Source organism: Solea solea, chromosome 5 (assembly GCF_958295425.1).
Source record: "Solea solea chromosome 5, fSolSol10.1, whole genome shotgun sequence".
NCBI classification, from domain to species: Eukaryota; Metazoa; Chordata; class Actinopteri; order Pleuronectiformes; family Soleidae; genus Solea; species Solea solea.
Window position 1 is genome coordinate 4571932 of NC_081138.1, and position 16545 is coordinate 4588476.

Here is a 16545-nt window from a genome sequence, read left to right on the forward strand (position 1 = left end):
AAGGATATATATGAGTGATTATTTATATATGTGTGTGTGTGCGTGTGTGTGTGGTGTCTATTCTGAACCATAAAGCTGCAAATCTACTTTCAGCTGGTGGACAGGTGTGGGTCCAAATTTGGCTGCACACCTGCTACCGGAATAAAAGTAACATGGGCCACAGGGCTATTTTTGGCACCTCTTTAACAAGTTCCTCTTATAGTTGTGTCCTACTGAGTGAGTGAGGGGGGAAGCGGGTGAGGAGCGGTGGTGGAACAGACTGATATGGGGGGTGGAGGTGTGGACGGGGTCAAATGTATCACTTGTGAAACAGCTGAAGTTACCACAGACACACACACACAAACATATGCCGAGAGTGTTCAGCCAAACTGGCAGAGAAGTGAAACACAGAAGTCGCTTCGTGCATCACTGATATTGTGTCATACTTGAGTCTGTTTCGTGTTTAATCTTGAACTACATACTCCTCTGTCAGCAGGGGGATTGTGGAAGTGTCTCTTCCCTCATCATAATCTACAGCTCTGTCAGTTGTTCCCTCCGCACTGACCCATTTCATGCTGACTCTTCCCTCGGTTTGTTTATCCGCAGTGTTGAACGGGAGCAGCCATTCTCCTACTTCACTAAACGGTGCTCCATCCACCCCTAACGGCTTCAGTAACGGGCCAGCCATGTCCTCCACGGCCTCACTGTCCAACCAGCAGCTCCCGCCAGCTTGCGGAGCTCGGCAGCTCTGCAAGCTGAAGCGCTTCCTCACCACGCTGCAGCAGTTTGGCAACGACATATCGCCCGAGATTGGCGAGAGAGTGCGCAGCCTTGTGTTGGGGCTGGTGGTAAGTTCTCATTATACTTTTCCGGCCCTGTCCCAAAAAAAAAAGAGACTCTTGTGTCCTCTTTGTCTTACTTCCCCCTCTTGTCTTGGACAGAACTCCACCCTCACGATCGAAGAGTTTCACTCCAAACTTCACGAGGCCACCAATTTTCCTCTGAGGCCATTCGTCATTCCCTTCCTGAAGGTAAATGTCTATGCAGAGGTTTTACGTAGAATACGTAAATCCAGCGCGAGGTTTACTTCCATATTATGGGCCGTAGGTTCAGGACAGTGTATTTGTACTGCTGTATTACAAGTGCACTACAACCCGATCAACTATATGACGTCGATTTCAGATCGTCTGGCGTGAGACGCAGATGAGTTAAATGCGGAAAAATCGTCACTTCCAGGGAAGCTCGGCGTCTCTGTGGGTTTAATGAGGCACAGGGCTGATGCATGATTATTGGAGGAACTGGCGGAACCACTTTTTTGATTGACCAGAGCCTTAGTCCCCTACGAGCAAAGTGTTGAAACATATGATACACTCTAAATAAAAAGTTCATTGCAGAGTCGACGAGGAACATTCAATTGCTCGCTGTATTTCAAAAAGTGCCGATATTTTCATCTCCCAACAGACGCGCAATGCAACGGATGCTCTTGTGTGTACCTGTCTGACACGTTTTTATTTGAATGGTCCCAGGAACTGTTCCTACCCAAAGAGTTTTGGATCATCCAATTATCATCTAATTAATTGGTCAGTTATTACTTATTTATGCAAGGTTACAAATGTTTATTTTCAGAAACTTGACAAAGAACTTGAAAAACTATCATTTTATCAAAAGGTTCATTTGACAAATGTTGGTTTTAAATTACCCAATATTTAGTTTATACCTTATTTTTATTTAAAATAATATCCGATATCTTCAACTCGGCATTGACATTGGTCGTGTGTGTGTGTGTGTGTGTTAGACCTCCTTGCATGCAATGGTCCGCCACATCTGGGACATTGCAGCGATGGCTGCGTTACATCACGCAGACAGGTCTGAGAGAACTGTTTGACAGCACTGTTATGACAGACACACATACTCAGACAATACACACATACACAGCAGACAGAGACACACACACACACACGCGGCAGAGGAATGTGTCAGGCGGCCTGTCTTATCTCATCCTGTCTATTTATCTATCACTTTATTTCTTTCCGCGCCCTAATCTGGTGTTATTCTACTCTCCCCCCCGTCAGTCCATTGTTCCACCTTGACTTTTCTTGCTGACATCTCATCTACTGTTCTATAAATCTACAAAACCCTTCCTGAAATAACTTTTTTCATCACGAATCTCTCTCTCTGTTTTTTTATTTTATTTCAACCACTGAAGGCAAACCTGCCTCTGCTGCAGAGAGAGTTGCTCCACTGCGCCAGATTAGCCAAGCAGACTCCAGCTCAGTATCTGGCCCAACACGAGCAGCTCCTCCTGGACGCCAACGCCAGCTCGCCCCTCGACTCCTCCGAGATCATGCTGGAGATGAACGAACACGGCAAGAGAAGGACTCCTGACAGGTAAGCGTGTCTCTCACGCGCGTAAACTTACTGTACACTGGCAAACTCTCACACTGTCAGTTGTTGTAAATGAATTATTTCAGGGCATTTCAGAATGCTATAATCTTTTACGCGGGAGGCGGAAGTCTGGACAGTCCTGATGCCAGGCAGGATCTGCCAGCTGTCTGGGAGGGAGGGAGGGAGGGGTGAGATAAACGAAGAGTATGAAAATAAAGGCAGAATTAAGAGAGGGAGAGAAGAATGGAGGCAGTGACGCACAGTTAGATGTCCTCATTCCAACCCAAAGAGAGACAGAAAGAGCAGCAGTAAGCTGCGGGTTTACTATCATCCCACATTTGTGCCCCTGTGCTCGCCCATTATTCTCTGTGCTAAGAAGCTGACACAAGAGCATTAACAGGCGTTTTTCTTTTTGTCTCCAACCGTAGACCATTCACAAGAACTAGAAGTCGTTTTCTTTTCAAGGCTCGGGGCATCATGTGCTTTCTGAAGAGGCTCTGAAACTGGGAGACTGTGAATGTTTACTGATATTATACACCACATAACATGCATGTGCTGTGTTTCCATCATGATATAATAAGGTTTGGAATGGTAGCCCTGGGTCGGGCTTGCGTTTCAGAACAGTTGGTCTCAGCAAGATGTCAGGCCTTGTATGAGAATAGAAGACACACCGGTCTCAAGTCAGTTGACGTTACCACACCATTTTTTGGAGTACCAGAGTAAAGGGGCTGGTCATTTTGGTACTGTTCCTAATGGAATACGTAGAGTATTGTACCAATAGACCATATATTAAAATGAACATAGTCTTCCAGTTGGAAAAGGGAGGCCCACGACGTAGGATGGAAGTAGCAGTTATAGCCAACAGGGATTGCAAAAAATAACTCAGTTTGAATGGAGGTCTACGGGAAAATGAGTGTAATTTTTCACTTGATTTATAATGTCAGTAAACATTTATCTGAAGAGTTCATGGTCTCAGTCACTGGTTTCACCTTTTCTCCAATAGAACATGACGTGCATGTTGTAAATGATTTTCCCATTAAGAGGAAAATGAGAGGGACACCATGTGACTGATAATATAGGAGCCTGGTTGCAGGTGAGGTCTATGAACGTAAAGTTTGAAAAACAGACATTGCACGGGTCTTGTAAAAAATTCAAGTTTGATTTCCATCCAGAAGACGATGTCCTTTTTTTATATACAGTCTATGTTCTCAACTGGTGTAGTTGCCCCCTGGTGGCTAACTGCTAAATCCTTTCCCTGAAGTGTCCCTTTTTATATACATTCAACGGCATCCTCCTTTTTTGCCCTTGTTCTCTTTTTGCGGCATTTCTGTTCCTTTCTGATCCCCCTCCTCACCTTTTTTTCTCTGTCTCTTGCTCGCCCCGACGGCCTGACCTGCAGGCTCCCAGCAGCTGTCCATATGTCATGGATGTGTCCAGATGGCGATGTGCTGACCGTAATACTTTCTGAGCAGAGGGTGGGGTGGGGGGGGGTGGCGGTTTGGGGTTGGGAAAAATGGTGGTGGTGGTGGTTTGGTTCGGATGCATAATCTCGCTGTAATCAACACTCCTCCCCCTCCACCTCCTCGTCCCTAAGTCTGGTTTATATACATGGGAGGGTGGGGGTTGGGGGGGCGTGGCTTCATCGTGCCAGCTGTTCCTGCGATTTGTCAGATACTCTGGAGTGGTGATGTGTGCAAGTATAGCGAACATGCACAAATATACACGTGGATAACCCCTAGCAGGAGTGCATGAGCACGCACACACACACACACACATCCTCCACCGTTGCATTTATTTGATCCCCGTGACGACAAAGAGTGATTTCCATCCGAATGCGCGGCTATTGCGCTCCAGCTAAACAGATTAATATCAACACTCCCATTTAAACTGTCCAGATGGCTCACAAACACAGCCTCTCTCACATGCACACACACACACTCAAAGTACACAGACACAATTGAGTGTCACTAAACATCTGCCAAACACACAGCATTCAGCCTGTGTTGCCCTTTAAGCCTGAAAGCAGGGAGGGTGGGAGGGACAGAGGGAGGGAAAGAAAGACTCGCAATCTAAGTGCAAGTATTCAGATTAAGAGTCTGAGACTCAGAATGTACAGTCGGACTCGGCTCTGTTTGTTTGGTGCATATGGCGCACAGCTGTGTTGAAGCTTTACTGTGAGTCAACAACAAGCAGCAGGGATAAATGACACGCACCTGGTTTCCATTAAAATGTATGGACGGTTTTAACTTTAAATTAGGTTGGAGAAAATACACATTTAAAGGAAATGTAAAGTCTTGAGGAAGGACGAGAAGGTACAACCTGATGACGTAAATGAAGTAGTTGTTTCATCGCCGCTCCCATCTATGATTATTGTCGTAATACGTGCTTCTTGCACTCACTGGAAAAACTTATTTGTGTGTTCCTACTCTAGAAATAGTTACACAACAAAATTGTGTAACTATTTTAGCCAAAGAAACAAATCTTTAATACGTACGACATATGCTTTTGTGATATTTGATTTAGTCACCGCTCTTGTTCCATGTGCGTTCCGCTAACGGCCAAAATAAGCGTCTGGCTGACGCAGCTGAACAGATCCTGGAGTGGAACAGCGGCACATGTGGTTTTTTGAAACAGACCTACGTACACAAATAAAGAGATATTACGGAGTAGATTACGCGATTTGACAGATTTGACATGCCTCACTCCTGGAACAACACTTGAGGCCTCAGCGTTGCATCCAAGCAGTTAAACTTTCATCTCACGAGGTCTGCTTTTCACACTGTTTACTGGAACTGACATTTATTATTGCCTGGCTATAATTTTTTTTATTTGAAGTCATGAAACAATGTTGAATTTGTAAGAACAACCCACAATAATGGCGCTTTGTGTAAAACGGAGCATTTATTGGTGAAGTTGCGCGTCGCCGCTTCACCCTTCCCTTCCAAATATCCTTCCAAGTGTGTTGGAAGGGAAATTAAAAGATGTTTAATTTGTCCGTTGTGGGCGATTGTAAAAACATGGTGGTCCAAAATGGCTGCCGCTGTAGCGCTTGATATAAATATGAAAGGCTCATTCTGGGGTGAAGAAAAACTTCTAAATTCTATACAATCAGGTGATTGTTAATGTAAAAAAAGGGTTATTTTATCTTCCCTTATTCAAATTGTGGTCTAAGTGTAATAGTACTGAGAAATAGTATTTCATGTTCGATTTCTGTCTCTTGCAGGACCAAAGAGAGCTCAGAGAGAGACGGTTTGCACCCAGAGCACCTCGCGAAGAGGCCCTGCACCATCAGCCCCAGCCAGCGCTTCAGCCCCAGCACGGGTCTCCCGGCTCACCCGCCTCCTAATGGCCTCCCCACGCACCCCCCGAACGGCCTCCCCCACCCATCGAACCACCAAGTGGGACCTCAGCACTATCGCCTGGAAGACATGGCCCTGGCTCACCAATACAGAGACGCGTACAGGCACAACGAACACCGCGACGCTCGGGACCGGCATCGGCCGACAGGTAGAACATCTGAATCCATAGATCCGCGGGCACGCGGTCGTATTATGTCAGTGTTAGTGTGGCGTACGTGATGAACAAAGGCCAGTTGTCGGTCCGGCGCGATAATCCTCGTGGCAGTGTGTCTATATAAAGCTCACAGCCGTACATGCCTGTGTGCTACAACTGTGACAACCATATATGCCGTCCTTCTGCTTTCCCGTATGGAAAGAGGTGAATTTGAGGGTTGTAAAAACTGCAAAGTTACAGAGGAAACACAATAATCCTCGTTTTTACAGTACTGGCAGGAAAATGGTCATAGTATTATGAAATAATTGAATTTATTTGTTGAAAGTGTACGAGTCTAACCCGAGATCTTCGGTTGCAGCGGTGCACGGAGCTCGCCAAGAGGAGGTGATCGACCACCGTCTGACAGACAGGGAGTGGGCCGAGGAATGGAAGCACCTCGACAACGTATGTATCAAATACCTTTATTAATCCATATTTAGTCACTTCGGCCTGGTTAATCCTTTGTTTCATTCATAAATATCATGACACACATGGGGGGGGAGGAGCCAACGGGCACAGTAGGACGATACGGACAGTCCTTCATCACATCCGACTGTTAACAGTTGATGGATAGGTGATCCTATCAGGTCCGCGCGAGTGTGATAAATTAACAACACGTGGACTAAATCGTGTTTATAAGACACACATACACACACACAGAGAGAGAGGGAGAGAGAAACAGGGCCCCAGATGGAGCTCAGGACCCAGCAGAGAGCAGCTCCAGCTGGGCAGAGCAGCTGAGACAAGAGCTGCAGTCATGGAGAGAACCGTCCAGGCCTGGACCCCTGCCAAATTAGAAACACTTCACTGAAATAAATATAGCTGAAACACAGAGAGAAAGGAGGGAGGGAGGGAGGGAGGGAGGGAGGGGGGAAACGGGCAAAGATGAATGAGAATAATGATATGGATTGAATGTCAACCCTGCTAGAACCCATTTAGCAGAGCGGGCCAGGTCTGGAAACATAAGGCCCTGTTGTCATTGTTTACAACAGTGGGGCAGAGAGAGAGAGGCAAATCTGCTGAGTTGGCAGTGAGTGTAGCAGAAGGGTTGGAAGGAAGTGGCTCAACTATTTCATCAGCAGTCCAGCTGTTGATTTCGGCGTAATGCTCTTAAGACGCTGAAAAAATCACAGACTTCGCGAACAGATTGGCGCAGACAGTGGCACATTGTGGCACAACGTCTGCGCGGCGGTACATGTATGTGTTCCGGGGACAGATTAAAGAAGCTCAGGGACTCCAAAAAAATGACAACTATTTACTTTCGAACGGGCTCTGTTCTTTGTTGTCACCGCGGAAGTGTTTCGGGGTTTGGATTGTAGCGTCTACAGCTGTTGGAATCTCTCATTCTCGGAGTCTGGGATGAAAAATATCGCACTCGCAATTTGTGTTTTAACTCAAGCTTGTGTTAGAACATGATGAGGCGTGACCAAATAAGACAGCATCATGTATTAACTATAGTTTGTATTCTAATGCAAGGATGACAACATTAAGACTGCCAAGATTAGGCCATGGGTTTAAATTAGTCGCTGGTTCAAATCCCAGAATGGGTGCCCACTGCCCCTGCGCCTAGTTTGTGTGTATAGAGCTGAAACAATTCATTTATTTTGATCGGTTTGAAGTTTTTTTCATGTTTAAAACCAGATTTCTGATTGTTTAAGCTTCTTAAATGTGAATATTTTCTTCATTTCTTTGCTCTGGATAACAAAGAAATCATTAAAAGTGACATTTTTTTAAGGTTTTCTGATATTTAACGATTAATCGAGAAAATAATCGACAGATTAATCGATTATGAAGTTGCAGCTCTATTTGTGTGTGTTCACTATTAGATGTGTAAAAAGGATGGGGTTAAATGTAGAGGTCAAATTGGTGTGTGTGCAAAAAAATTAATTCTAATTCTAATAACAGAAAATATGGTATAAACCATGATATATAGATAGATATGTGGATAAATTGCGTTTCAGTGTGTAAATTCCATCTGGAAGCCATTAACACAGATGTGTCGTGGGAAACGTATGCACCAAATGAATTTTCCAACCTTTCTCTGTGCATTTACTTGATCAGGAAATCACATGTAATCCTCACTCCTGTCGCCCGCCGCAGCTCCTGAACTGCATCATGGACATGGTGGAGAAGACGCGGCGCTCTCTGACGGTGCTGCGCCGCTGCCAGGAGGCCGACCGCGAGGAGATGAACCACTGGATCCGGCGCTACAGCGACGTGGAGGAGATGAAAAAAGGTGGGAGCAACGGACAGCACTGCCTCCCTCCTCCTCTTCCTCCTCCTCCTCCTCCTCCTCCTCCTCACCACAACTCCTCCTCCAACACAGCTAGCAGCAGCGAGGCGCTGCCCATAGGAACTCCCTCGGCTGCTGAAAGGCAGTCGGGCAGACAGACAGGTAGACAAACACACAACGCGGGGGCATGTTTGGCAAAGCAAAACACTCACAGCGAGGTGACGACGCCTTCATAGAGACGTTTAAACCCAAAAAACCACTCATTCTGGCTCATAATGTGATTAAATATCCACATAACGAAGATAGTCGCATGCGGTTTAACGCTCGCTCACTTAAAACGTGGCCGCCAGTGGAGACAGAAGGGAGAACAGGTTTCCGCCACTCAACAAAAAGCTCACGTCATAAAACCTGCACCTGCTTCAGCCCCGACAATATCTGCAGAATATGTTCTCTGGCTTTCATGCTGTCTGACAGACTTTCCTGCCTGAGAAGTGACGTTTGTACACCGCTCTCTATCTGAGAGAATCAAAAAAATGGTGATTTTCTGTGTGGAATTTGGTGCAGGATGTATAATAAAGCAGATAAAGCAGGGAGCATCATCTGAGGATATTGGCGTTTTCACGCCTTTAGTTGAGTGGCTCAAATCTGTTTTCCCTGAACTCCCTGAAAATGAACTTTCCCTTTTTACGATGTAGATGTAAAATATAACTTCTGAATTCCAATTCGTGCTTAGAGTTTTTTTTTTACTGACACTGCCACATACAGCTTTTCTTGATTCTTAATATAAACCTTGAAACTGTAGATACAGATGCGGGTTTGTGCAGATCAAGAGTGCAACTGAGACTGAGCGTGTGCCCGTGTTTGTGTGTGTGTGTGTGTGTTCCAGATATCCACCGAGACTTCTTACACAGGCCTCCCTCAGGATACCTGCCAGAAGAAATCTGGCGGAAAGCCGGTAAGAGCCACACATATGTACCATTTTCTCCATCACCTCACGCAAACTAACACACCGCTCTTACAGCCATAGGTCCAACACAGGGTTCTGTGTCATTAGGGTAAAGAGCTCAACGTCATCCGCATTTCCCCGGGAAACACACATCATATCGGCACATACGCATCAAATACAGACGTTTAGTGATTATACGGATAAAGAAATTCAGGCTATGCTGTTTAGTGGGAAGCAGGTGGGAGCGGTGCACTGCTCGGGGGGGGCCTTTCCCGTCCTACACTGCACGTTAGATAGCGCCTCATCCCAGGAGTCGCCCCCCGGCTCTGCTCTTGTTCCAGCCCAGTCCCAGCGCTATTACGTCGCAGTCATACTCCCAATACCCTGCGGAGGAAAGATGCTGCTGCTGTTGGCAAAAAAATGACTGTGCTGCATTTTCACCAGCAGGGAAAGAAAAAGAAAATATTGAATTGCAGTTGTTTTTCATACAGGTACTACAAGCATCCCGCTCTCCCCAGCACTAAAGCACCTCCAAAACAAGCAGGGTGAGTAACGCGTCTCTTACATCTTACCTCCAGTGTTTGTGTATGTCTATGTGTCACCTCTATCTCGGGAGCCAGGTACGGCCTGTGTGCCTGATGCAGCTGCCGCACCTCTCGCTTTTTTTTTTAATTAAAACCAGACACGTATCCTCTGGTGTGGTTCAGGTTGAGAGACTGCGGTGCTTTTTTTTTTTTTTTTGAAAAATAAGATCTGAAAGTGTTTAAAGCGGACAGAAATAACACGTTCCAGGGACTTGCCAAATCCCCGCGGAATTAAAACGTTAATATTGCTGCCCCCGTGTTTTCCATTAAGTGCTAATTGCCCCGGCATCTGCTGTGCAGTCTCCTTGATAAGAATTAATTAAATTTGCAAACTAATCTTAGTGGTGCATGCATATTAGGCCAGATAATTGAGAAGCTTGGGATAATGCAGATATTGTTTGCAAGGGGAGAGGCGAGCGACGAGGAGGAGGAAGGGTATCAGAGAGAGAAAAGGAAGTGGAATGAAATGAAAGTGGAGGCAGGATGAGGCAAGGCACAGAGACGTGTGTTTGAGTGTGACTTTACATTGACGGAATACGACAGAATATTACACTTTTCTAAGCGCGTGGACCTACAAAGTGCGGATGAGGGTTTTCCTCTACGGCTTATCTGCCGTTTTGCAGCGCAGTTTGAAACTAATGGAGTAGGCCGTCAATGAAAAGTGACAGTTATTAATGACTTTTCCTTCAAAGAAGCACAGTGTGTTTCCAATGCTCTTTTAACTACTTTTAATTGTACTACTACAGGAGGATAGGGCAAGAAGGAGGCAGTGATGGAGAAGTGTACGACCATTTATGGATTCATTGAATGAAGTGTGTCCACCTCCTCTACACTAGGTGGCGATATGGCCGCTTTCACCTTGTTAGTGTAGGCGGTTTGACCCGGGCCAAAACCACTTACGTTAGATCCATAAACCTCAAAATATAACGGATTATTTCAGCTGACAGAGCATAAATTCAGGCGATTTACAGCAAGGGGAAGCTCTGCTTCCTCTAAACTGTCATAAAATTAATGGTCTATGTATCTACAGTATTTCATGACTTAAAGTGTGCTAGAACGCAATCAACTATATGATTGGTCCATTCGGAATCAGATATTTATCGCCGATTTTTGTTCCCGGAGCAGCACGGCACATTAAAACCCACGGAAGTGGAATCTTCCATTGATCTGAGACGGCACATGGATAACCGCAGAATTTATGTAGAAATAACTGGGCCTGAAATGAGCTGTTTCAAAGACCAGCAACCGCCACTGATTTCTGGGGCCAACGAGCCTCTTTGAGTGTGTTTGAACATAAACATGCAATAGAAATTTCACTCGCAATTGCATTAACTGGATGTGTTCGTCGGAATTTGGTAGTAGACCACACGTCACTGGTGTATTTTAAAGTGTAACCGAAGCCTTAGACCATTTTTTCCCGGGTGTAAACTAGTGCAGTCACAGTTTAGTGTAAAGTATTTAAATGATACATGTACTGGTCAAACACCAGCTTCTGCTTTGGCTGTTTTAGTCCATAATCAGTGTGACTCCTCCCCCTTTAAAAAAAAAATGCATTAGCTGTTTCTCTGTCACCTTTATCCTGTCGCAGAAAATTGGTTACAATTTAAATGTGCAGTTTCATTCAGACTATTTTAGATTATTTAAACACACTGACTGATTGGGGGGGGAAAAGGACAATGTCCTACTTATCTGAGCTCACACATTACCTGCAGGGTCACTCGCCGCATGTGTGTGTGTGTGTTATTTGTGTCAGGAGGTAGAAAAATCATCGAATCTTTACAAACCGCTGTGGTTAATGGTGGCGGAGGAGGCGTTCGTAGGGGGGAGTCCATGCCTTGTGATCACAACAAACCACTTTAGCGTTTGACGAATGATTAGTGTACATTTGTCAACACAGTTCTCAGGTATAGTCTCGTGTGCCACTGCGAGGCCGGTAATGAAAGATGGCAAAATGTAATCACTCCTGCCGCTGCGGGAAGTTTCTATTTTAGACTGCCATCTGGAGAGGATACACAACACACACACACACACACCTGCCTGTTGTAAAAAAACACAGCCTCCTCACTCATACAGCCTGCGCTTGTGCTGGATGAACAATAGTCCCCCATGATAACATCTACAATGTAGGAAGCCCTGCAGAGGAAATATGCATGCCTACTGCCGGGGAAATGATTCACTCCGCGGTGTAAACTCTAACAATTCCTCTTATGAGAGGACGACGTGCAAACAGGGAATCCCAGGATGAGCAGCCGAAAAATCCGGAGACATCTGCTGTTGTCAACACGGAAAATGATCGTGGCCAGACGTGTTTGAATGCATTATTGAATGTTCCCCCCTCTTTTCGAGCAGAAAGTTTTGAATCTTGGATGATGTACATGTGCTCGCTTAGATACAACACGGGTTGGCAGCTTACGCGGCCTTAATAAAGGATGACAGAACAGACAGGGTCGGACGGTGGTCGCGAGCGCTAACACCCACCTCTTGTTCTCTCTCTCAGAGGAGGCCGTGAATGAGGTGAAGCGACAGGCGATGTCGGAGCTGCAGAAGGCCGTATCGGACGCCGAGAGGAAGGCTCACGAGATGATCTCGGCCGAGCGCTCTAAAATGGAAAGGGCGCTGGCCGAGGCTAAGAGGCAAGCCTCCGAGGACGCGCTGACAGTCATCAACCAACAGGAGGACTCCAGTGAAGTGAGTATCACACACGACCTAGCGCATCATTTTCGCCGCCGTCTCGTCTTGTGGTACGACGTTACCGACACTGACTCTGATAATTACACGGCTGCCGACAGGGCCAGAAGGAAAAACAGATGCCTCGATCTCGCTATTTTTACAGCATCACGCTGAGGATTGCAAACCGCAATACAGAGTCCGTACAGAAAAATCAGCGATTCTTATACATCACGGCTCACAGGAGGTGTTGATCCACAGCTGTCAGTGAGTGTCAAACTCAAACGACCTGGGGGCCAATGAGCATCTAGTCTGGTCAAGCAGGGGCCGACATAGAGGAAAAAAAGTGGAAAAAAACAACTATTTAGTAGTCGGGGGGCCAATAGAAGATATTCATTATGATATTAGACAGAATTGCAAAGTAAAAGTGCTTGTTTTGATATAAAATGATTCACAATAAAAACACATTTATGATGCACAAAAAAGGTATATATTCTGTCTCTATTCCATCACCTCGCATGTAATCGATTGGAGGGCCACCTATGGCCCCCCGAGCCACCAGTTTGACACCCCTGCACTTAGTTAAAAGGTGTTATCCTGTTACTTCAGTGTTTGAAAGTGGCACAGACTTGTGTCATCAGTAGGACAACAGGGAGATAAAGTGATTTTATTTGGTGAACATTTTTGTTCCGTGGCAAAAATCTGTTTTTCCTTCTGTCCCTGCTGGCAGCCGCGCTGTCAGTAGAAGCACAAAAATCTGTCTTAATAATATGCCAAAACCCCTTACAACCACACTTAAACAATCCCTCAAGTTTGGGCACTCTGTGGTCGGGTTTCCAGCCTCCGTCCGTGTCTAAACTCCTTCCACACTCTCCCTCTCAGCCATCTTGTGTTGGGTAATCCACGCAGCTGTGTCGGCGCTGCACCAGAGTGTCATCGTCAGTGTAGAAAACAGGTCCAGTTGTCTGTGCGAATAAAAGCAAACAGACCCAGATGGCTGGAGCACAGTGCCAGACTCGGGCCATTACGGAGCAATTGACCACCACCTGCTGGGCAACACAACTCACTGGTGCCGGTGCAGGCCTTTAAAGGTCCGGCGTGTAAGATTTAGTGACATCTACTGGTGAGACTGCAGACTGTAACAAATGGAGGACTCAGATGATACAGATATTATTGACCATGTTCTTCTTTGTTGGTTTATTCTTCGTAGGTTGTGTAGTATGAAAACACATACTCTTGTGGACTCTTTTTGGGCTTATGGTGGCACAAAATGGCAGACTTCATTAAACACAATCCTGGTGTCCTAGTATATAAAAAGCTTATTCTAAGGCTACTACTATTTTTTTTCAATAATATTAGAGCTACAACTAACGATTATTTTCATAATCGATTCATTTGTCGATTCTTTTCTTGATTAATCGTTCATAAAATTTCAGAAATCCTTAAAAAAATGTTGACCGGTGTTCGTCAAACCTGGAAATGATGACGTTCTCAAAATGATTCACTTTTAATGATTTCTTTGTTATCCAGAGCAAAGAAATGAAGAAAATATTCACATTTAAGAAGCTTAAATAATCGGAAATCTTGTTTTAATCATGGAAAAAAGCTTCAAACTGATGAATCGATTATCAAAATAGCATTAATGTTCGATTAATTGTGTCAGCTCTAATTAATATCATTCATTTTCTGCCACTAAACCCTCTTTGAAATAAAAGAGCATATCTGTATATGAAGAATAAAATGCACATTTCAAGGTCTGTGATGTCCTGGGACAAAAAAGAGACTTATTTTTATCAATCCACTCTCTCCCCACTGTCTCACCAGAGCTGCTGGAACTGCGGGAGAAAAGCCAGTGAGACGTGCAGCGGCTGCAACACGGCTCGCTACTGCGGCTCCTTCTGCCAACACAAGGACTGGGAGAAGCACCACCATGTCTGCGGTCAGGGCCTGCAGGGGATGCCGGGGGGCAGCAGCGTCCCTCTGGGCACGCCCTCGTCCTCCGCGTCCTCCGGCGCGCCCCCCACTCACTCGGAGAGCGCGCCGCCGGGACCGCTGTCCCTGGCGGGCCAGAGCAGTATTGTGGCGGGAGCGGGCAGCGGCAGTGGGAGTGTCTCCGCCAGCCCCAAAGAGAGCAGCTCGAGCAGTGCCTCGCGCTCCACGACTCCGGCGACCCCCGCGCTCCTGGATGCCACCTCTCGCTGACGCCTGTCCCCCTCCCCGGATACTGATGCCCACACTCCACACAAACCAAACTGAGGAATCTTCATTGCACACTCCTCCTCTTCCACCTTCCTTATCACGCTACCTGATTATCAACTCAACCTGTAACCCCCCCTCCCCTCCCCTAAAAATACCTTTTCTGTCTCTTCTTCACACGCAAAGATTCCAGCCTGGGGTTCAGTGTAGTGTAAAGCGTGAACAGTGCTGTGTCTCTTTAACGGAAACATATCCGACGTGTTTGCTGAGAACATGAACGGGAGCTAGTGTCCGCGTTAAGGACACAAGACAAGGGCTGTAGTGCGGCAACATCGATGAGGAAGGGAGGGAGCCGAGGGGTGTCTAAGCCGATTAGCACTTGGGTAGGATTTCCCTTTAATTACCAATGAGAGAACAGTACCCAGCCCTCAGATGTGCACTACTCGTCCAAACAGTTCACCGATGTGGCACATTTTTTTCCAACAGTGTCCTAATGGAAAACAGGCAAGGAACATAATAGTTTTCTTCAATGGAGGACGGAAAAAAAGGGGGGAAGACCTGTGGTGCGATGAATTCCTCAGAAACACAGCTTAGTATTTATTAAAGGTTTCTTTCTGGCTTTAAGGGGAAAATAAAGAAAAGTCCAAATATTCTAAATGCAGAATAATAACAATAATGATATGAGAATAAATTCATTTTTAAAGAGAAAAGGAAAAAACTGCTAACTACCTTGCTAGCAAGCCAAGAAAAATCTACACCGGACTCACCTCTCTGCACCTGTTGTGAACCCAAATGAATTCAAAGATGAAAAAAAAAAAACCTGATCCAAACCTTTGTATTACACTGCCAAAGTGAGTAAGTAAGCGATAAAGGAGACGCACTCATCTTTATAACCAAACGCAACATCACCTCCTCAGCAGATAAGCCAGCACGGAGAGGACCGGGCTGTGGAGAAGCTGCAGGAACGTGTGGGACCCCAGAGGTAAACAAACCAACAACTGTGACTCGCGGTCTACACAAAACTACAGCCATTCCTCAGCGACGGCCCTGACTAGTGAATATGGACAATGCTGTGAACGTGACTTCATGAAACGGATAAAAAAACCCTGCCACAGTGTGATTTTTTTGGTTGTTTTTGTGAATGGTAACAAGAAGGAGATGAAGATACGGACACGGCAGCAGAGCTGCCAAAAACCTCAAAACACGCTTGGAAACTCTCTCTTTTATTTTGTTCCCCCTGAAGGCATCACGTACAATACAGACGCATGGGAAGATTGTTTCCGAGTCGCTTTTTTTTTTTAAAAAGCTCCGCAATGAGGAGATATTTCAAGGAGTTGCTGTTACCTTTACATTCACGCCCTCCTTTTTCCAAAGCATGATGAACAGATGTAAGAGCCTAGCGAAGGGAGGTGTAGACTTGATGATCCTCTCTCTTTCTACCTCCCCTCACCCCCCACACCTCCTTTCTACGCTCTTCCCAGACTACTTGACTCACCCCAAAACGGCGACCTGCTTTGGACAGAGCAGTGACGCGTGCGGGGCTCAAACCTGCTTGTAGATATTGTTCCTCTTTTCATTTCTTTTTGTTTTTTGTTTTCTTTTCAATAACGTCTCTTGTTGCTGATGTCCACATGTGCTGCCCTTGTGCGTGTCCAGAAAGACGGACTCTTCTGTCGTTTGTTCCTTTAACATTTTCTTTCCCTTCCTTTGAGTTTCGGGCTGAGCAGTGAAGTCAGAGCACGGACACTCAGATGTCGATGAAAGGAAGTCCCACATTGTACTTATCGTTTGAGTTCTTGTATCTATATTAACGAGATGAAAACCCCCCCTCTTGTAGAATATTTTGTATTGCTCGCATTGTAAGACAGTGAGAGGACGGAGGTGCAATATGAAGAGAATTCAGCTACTGAATGGAACCTCAGCAACTGCCCGTAGGGTGTCATATAATATAGATACATATAAATATATTTAAAGCAACATCGGTAACTTAATGTGAATGTACA

General features: G+C 45.6%; 1 protein-coding gene across 5 annotated transcripts in view; it reads left to right on the forward strand.

Annotated features, from left to right (window-relative positions):
* cbfa2t3 (CBFA2/RUNX1 partner transcriptional co-repressor 3) overlaps positions 1-15713 on the forward strand; it is a 44726-nt gene extending 29013 nt beyond the window's left edge. For 4 of the 5 annotated variants that reach the window (XM_058629303.1, XM_058629305.1, XM_058629306.1 and 1 more), the window contains exons 3-12: positions 586-827; positions 921-1010; positions 2186-2367; positions 5588-5871; positions 6236-6321; positions 7978-8311; positions 9036-9104; positions 9587-9640; positions 12177-12367; positions 14171-15713. In XM_058629303.1, the coding sequence (XP_058485286.1) occupies positions 586-827; positions 921-1010; positions 2186-2367; positions 5588-5871; positions 6236-6321; positions 7978-8311; positions 9036-9104; positions 9587-9640; positions 12177-12367; positions 14171-14548 (1910 nt within the window). In that variant the 3' untranslated portion in view covers positions 14549-15713. The remainder of the gene's footprint in view (positions 1-585; positions 828-920; positions 1011-2185; positions 2368-5587; positions 5872-6235; positions 6322-7977; positions 8312-9035; positions 9105-9586; positions 9641-12176; positions 12368-14170) is intronic. The other variant, XM_058629304.1, reaches the window with a different exon arrangement.
* Positions 15714-16545: the final 832 nt, after the last annotated feature.